At 38.1% G+C, this 6299-nt stretch overlaps 1 protein-coding gene across 1 annotated transcript; it reads left to right on the top strand.

The window, feature by feature from the left end:
• Positions 1-2294: 2294 nt before the first annotated feature.
• Positions 2295-5476, top strand: LOC103706306 (putative glucan endo-1,3-beta-glucosidase GVI). The gene is made up of 2 exons (XM_008790369.4): positions 2295-2564; positions 4402-5476. Exons 1-2 carry the CDS (start codon positions 2486-2488, stop codon positions 5352-5354), a joined length of 1032 nt encoding a protein of 343 aa, XP_008788591.1. The 5' UTR covers positions 2295-2485; the 3' UTR covers positions 5355-5476.
• Positions 5477-6299: the final 823 nt, after the last annotated feature.

Genomic DNA, 6299 nt, shown 5'->3' with positions numbered 1-6299 from the left:
TTCGGCACTACTTGTCGGAATCTTAGTTTGTTTTTTTTGACACAATTAAATTTTATCATTTTCGACTTTTTTATATCTTAATTTGTTTGTGGTGTTTTTTTAATTACTTTATTTGATAATATTATTTTTATATTAAAATGTCTAATAGAAAATATGAATGTGGATATGAAAAACTCAAAAAGAAAAGAAAAATTGATAAACACATTCAATCTCAAAAAGGAGCTCTAGATAGATTTGTTGTCACAAACAAAGAAAAAACCACATTAAATTCAACTCAAGAATTAACAATAGAACTATAAAAATTTGATTAGTAATTTTGCATCTCAAAAAGCTATACGAGTTATTTTTAAATAAAATTTTAAAGTATTTTATACTTATTAAAATTTTTTCATCATTTAAAAAAAAAAAGGCCTTTCCTAATAAGTTCGCCTTAGGCTCCCAAATGTTTTGGGCCGCCCCTGATAGCATGGTAGGCTCAGTAGAGAGTTCTATGTATTAATACGGCAAATCAGCAATGGTCATGAGCTCTCTACTTGCAACATGAATTAAACAAAACCAAAAGGTTAACAATGCTGAGGTCACAATCCAGCCGCTCCACAATTGTTGCTTATATTTAATGTATTAAATTAATCGAGCTCATTCTCTTGAGATAGTTGCTAATAATTACACAATTAATCATTAATGAATATGAAATATATGTAGGCTTGCTGAATGAAGCTAAAAGTATGGTATGAAACTACAGTATGAGATCTTCCAAACGGTTTATCTAACTTGTCTCAACCTCTTGCATGCCTTAATATATGTTTAATTTGATTGAGATAAGAAAAGGGTAGGATCCAAATAAACCGTAGATAACACCTCCAAAACACCTCAGTTTTGGTCATCTTTATCCCTACCCGCACCGAGCAGATAGCAACCTTACCAATTGTATTAGCTGTTATCCTTGTTTGTGTGCTTATCTAATTCCAATCTGTCTAGAGTCAGTTTATTCTCCACGTCAAGCATGGGAAAAAAAAATATATCTATAGCCATCATAATGAATATAAAGCTGATAAGCTTCATGGTTCACCAAATCCAAATTGGAGTTTCCCTTTTTTAAAGTCCTGTTCATATGCTATTCGGGATATAATGAAATGGTGGTCTGTATGCAACCTACTATTTGTCTTGGCATCTTCTGTGCTAATATGATCGCTGCGACATAAGATGATGGCGATGTGTTACAAGTTGACTTCTTTTTATAGGGGCAGGATTTGGTTGTCATTAGAGTATTAGAGATGGATGGAGGCAGCTCGCGGATAAGCTGCTCTTTTTTCTTCCTTCTCCTTCCTAGCTTAGTATACAATTAGAAAAACTTTATTTTTGTTTATATTTTATATTTTAGGAATCTTGCGAACAAATGAAATGTTTTGCTACCGACATAGGATCTAACCTAATAAATATCTATAGGAAATCAAAATAGAAATGTAAGAATAATTTAAAATTCCAAGTAAATAGAAATTGTGCGAGCAAAGTCCTGCAAGAGAGTTTTTGTTCTTTGTTAGTTTTATCTAGGCAAATTTGGATCCTTTCACAATTAGGCTACATGGCATTAACCCATTAGGGGACGCACTAATATTGGCAACAATTGCCATGAATCCCAACAGTGCAGACATCTAGGGAGCCAATAATCTCACTATGCATTCACATTTGGACAAAGTCTTCGCTGATGTCTCTCACATGAAGACCGTCATGGAAATTCAACTAAATCCGGCCAACCACTACCTAACATTTGACCACGCTTCCGAATGTAGGCACTCTCTGGTGCTATATATATATTTTTTTGGCCTATTGGATTTGGACCTGGCCCGGTCCTTTGGTGAAAGAACATATCCAGGATTGGTGCCAATAATATATATATATACTTGGAACCAGAGTTTACCATTTCAGTACCGGACTCTATACCGATACCATATTAGCATAATATCGGTATAGTACGGTATGATATGGAATTTTTTTGGCATATCGAATATCAGTACACTATCCATACTAGGTAGCAGTACCAAACCGGTGTGGACGATATGGTATGTTCTAAACCATTCGATTCGAATCGGTATAGCGAACCTTGTTTGGAACCATATGACTCGCTCTAGTCGACCACCAAGGCGGATGTTGGAGATGGAGGCGTTCTATATTTTGGTGGGTAGTTCTACTTGCCCGCTTGGAAAAGGTTGACGGCGGGGAGTGAATACAATAGTTTTTCTTGGTGAGCAGTTTTACTTGCTGGCCCTATAAAAGGTTTTCTTTGAGCGACCTACGAGCAAACTCATTGACATAAATCTCTCTCTCTCTCTCTCCCTAGCCCCAGTATTTTGTGTCCATTTTTAGTAAGCAATAGGCACACCCACACACACACACACACAGAGAGAGAGAGAGAGAGAGAGAGAGAGAGAGAGAGAGAGGGAGAAAGAGGGAGGGAGGGGGAGAGAGAGATCAGAGATTTGTGACTATGGATCACGGCGGATTTCTTTGTAGTATTTTTGTTCTGTGGCTTCTCGCATCCAGCTTCAGTTTCGGTACTCTTGCAGGTATTCCGTTGACATCTTTTTTTTTTTCTTTTTTCTTTTTTCGAGGTAAAACATCTTTCTCCTATTGGTACGGCACAATTGTATATGATACGACTAGTTGTTCATCGTAGCTCTCTGTCTCTCTACTTTTATTGCTTTCCAAGCTTCATGTGATTATTCTCTACGCTTATTTTATGCATATTATTACCCCTGAAATGCTGAGAAGCTAAGCAATTTGTATACAGATAGCATGAGGGGTGGTATCCAACTGTTGGAACACTTTGTCATGGATTTGTTAATAATATATATATATATATATAAAATATAAATAACGCTAATAGATGCCTGCTTTATACATGATAATAGTTATAAGAAAGGGTTTGACATAGTTGAGATCTAGTTCAATATAAATTGCTATGCCAATATTAATTTTGTAGAGAAAATTATACTAGATTTTGGCTGTAATAGAGCAAAGAAATGACGTGATAAAAGTGGTAACGAGAGGAGAGGCACTAAAGGAAAGAAATTTTCTGTATTATTCATGTGGCATGAACAACCATATATATATATATATACAAAAAAAGAAAATCAAATCCCACACAATATCTATCAAGAATGGAAAATACATATTGTACAGAATCAAATCTCACATAATATGACAGAATCAAATCCCACATAATATGCATCAAGAATAGAAAATACATATTGTACAGAATCAAATCCCGCATAATATGACAGAATCAAATCCCACACAATATGCATCAAGAATGTAAAATATATATTGCATATAATCAAATCAAATCCCACACAATAGGTGTAATATGACGTCATTTGCTGTGTAATAATGGATAGTTCCTATCAAGACCAAATGGTTATATGGTATGTTTTTGGGATCATTGATGATTTTAATCTTGTCTGTTTGTTTGTTTGGATGATTAAAATTTCTCATTATCATCCATTGTTATAAGGATTAAAAAAAAACAAGGCATTAATTCGTATAATGGACCAAGGCAGTCTGTGACATCTGATTCCTTGGTAAAGCCTTAATATGTGGGCAATTTTTGTCGCTGAGGAAGCAAAAGGCAAAAGAAATTGGGCTTGTGCTAAAACAAAGGTCAAATTTCTTTTATCGTACAATTGACGCCAATTCTGGCTTTTCAAGGGTGATGCAAGTTTGCTTCTTGTTCTCTGCAAGGCGACAAGTGATTGTATACGCTTGTTTTTTGTCAATGACTTGTAGTCATAGGATTATATCCTAAATCTAGATTTCCGGCCTGAAAAATGTCAAAAAGTAGAACCCCAAGCACTTTTGCTGATGGAGGTCGCTGTCTTTTGTTATCACTAAGATCATCACTGACCTCAGCTCTACCCTCACTTGTAGAGCAATTGCGACCTCCATTAGCAATTCTCCTGAACTAGCACTAAAATATGTAGATATTACCCGACCATATCTCTTTCTAAAATCATCGCAAGTTTTAGTAATAGATACAAAAATTTCCATCCAAATCCGATCTGAATTAGATATATTCTTTTTTTTGAAAAGGACCTCTGCTTTCTATATCGTAATTAGACAATACAAAATTTTAGTTTTCTTCTCATTTTTGCTGTTCTTTTTTAAACTATTATACTTTTTCCCCCATTTGGATGTAGCTCATGTTACGCAACCAAAGGCAATTTTAACTCATTTATATAAAAAAAGAAGAAATTTTATTTAATTTGGTGTGAAGTTTACCAATAGTACTTATAGTTAATTTGTACCGTTAAGCTAGCCTGATATATATTGTTGATCCTTTTTTTCTATCAACCTAAGTTTTCGAGATAAATTGGTTATTTAACAATATGCTAATGATGAATGCAGGAGCCCAAGGCATTGGTGTGAACTATGGAATGCTGGGCAATAACCTTCCAACACCTGACAAGGTGGTTGCCCTCTACACCTCAAGAAATGTCGAAAAGCTTCGAATTTTCAACCCTGACCTCAATGCTCTAAAAGCTCTTGAGGGTTCCAAAATTGAAGTCATCCTAGGAACATACAATCAAGATCTCCAGAGTCTCGCTAGCAATCAATCCTATGCCACCAATTGGGTGCAAACCAATGTAATCCCTTTTGCAAATTCTGTTAATTTCCGCTACATAAATGCTGGAAACGAAGTCATCCCTGGTGACCTTGCAAGCCACGTCCTCCCTGCCATGCAAAACCTTGATGCTGCAGTGAAAGCTGCCAATATTTCAATTCCAGTTACAACAGCAGTGGCAACAGCAGTACTAGGAACATCATATCCTCCATCTCAAGGTGCATTCTCAGAGTCAGCAAGTTCCTTCATGGCACCAATCGTAGCATTCTTGGAGGCCCAAAAGTATCCACTTCTTGTCAATGCTTATCCCTACTTCGCCTACGCCGGCAGCCCCAACGAAGTCCGGTTGGATTACGCTCTATTCACAGCTCAAGGGGTGGTGGTGAAGGATGGCCAATTGGGCTACACCAACCTCTTTGATGCGATAGTGGATGCAACGTACTCGGCGTTGGAGAAGGCTGGAGGAAGTAACGTTGAAATTGTGGTTTCAGAGACTGGTTGGCCGTCAGGTGGCGGTGGCGTCGGTGCAACGGTGGACAATGCGAGAACGTATAACAATAATATGGTGGCTTATGCACTGAATAAGACAGGGACACCCAAGAGGCCGGGGAAGGGGATCGAGACGTACTTATTTGCTATGTTTAATGAGAATCAGAAACCTGCAGGGACTGAACAAAACTTTGGATTGTATCGCCCGGATATGACTGAAGTTTACCATGTTGATTTCTCTTCTTAGGTTACCTTTGAAGCAGATAGCTTGATGAGTATTAGGTAGAGGAAGTTTATGTTTGTATCAGGTCATCCCTTTTGCTGTAGGCCATGAAAGAATAAAAAACAGATTTGTGGATTGCATGCTGATGACGTTTAATGTGACGACTGGGGAATGGGGAATTCTGTTTTCTATCTTTATTAGATATGTGTGTTGTCTGAAACACCCGCCTCAGCAAAAAAATAAAAAAAAACGGCCGCCCAGTAAGGATTTAAACAAGGTGGATTTGGATCGCACACATCCAATTGTTTTAGTAGGCGTGGCCTGTGACCAGGAATGGACATTGGGCCGAAATGGCCAGGCGCCCACTAAAGTATGGGCCATCTATTATGTTCTGATAATAGTAAGGCATATACTGGGCTGGCTGTTGCATGTAGGCATAATCATCATGGGCTTGGACCTGGGTTGGGCCCCAGCCCAACCTAGCACAGATTGGTCGGGTCAAGAGTTAAGGCTCGAACCCAACCGAGTTACTTTTTGGGTCATTATTGGGACCCAAACCTAATCCACTAGCTGAATGAGTCGAGTTGGGCAGGGATCAAGCCTGACCCTGACCCAGACCGAGACCCAGCCCAATATGCTTGGGCTCGGTTAGGGACCGAGCAACGTTTGAACGGCAATTTGAGTCAATGGTCAGGATCGAGCCACCTCGGATCAGCAAATTGCTTCGACAAAGAGGCCCATAAGATTAGACATTATTCCTCACACAAAGAAATGACTATTTGATAGTTCCGTGCATCATCAGCCACCCTACCGTTGGTTCAGATCCATGAAGGCATGCCATCTATAGATATCCGCTATTAAAAGACACAATAAATTGCGTCCTGTGCACAATTTAGAGCATCTCTATGTATGATCCACAGCCAATGCTACATTGGAGCATCAAGTTGACGGACAGATGTCAGGCCTACC

Source organism: Phoenix dactylifera, chromosome 3, assembly GCF_009389715.1.
Source record: "Phoenix dactylifera cultivar Barhee BC4 chromosome 3, palm_55x_up_171113_PBpolish2nd_filt_p, whole genome shotgun sequence".
NCBI lineage: Eukaryota > Viridiplantae > Streptophyta > Magnoliopsida > Arecales > Arecaceae > Phoenix > Phoenix dactylifera.
This window is presented reverse-complemented; position numbering and strand designations above follow the sequence as displayed.

What these genes read in the sequence shown, in the direction of transcription:
- LOC103706306 (XM_008790369.4), top strand. Translation starts at nt 2,486, where the DNA reads ATGGATCACGGCGGATTTCTTTGTAGTATTTTTGTTCTGTGGCTTCTC. An exon ending in CAGTTTCGGTACTCTTGCAG is followed by an intron (nt 2,565 to 4,401) that starts GTATTCCGTTGA and finishes TGATGAATGCAG; the next exon opens with GAGCCCAAGGCATTGGTGTG.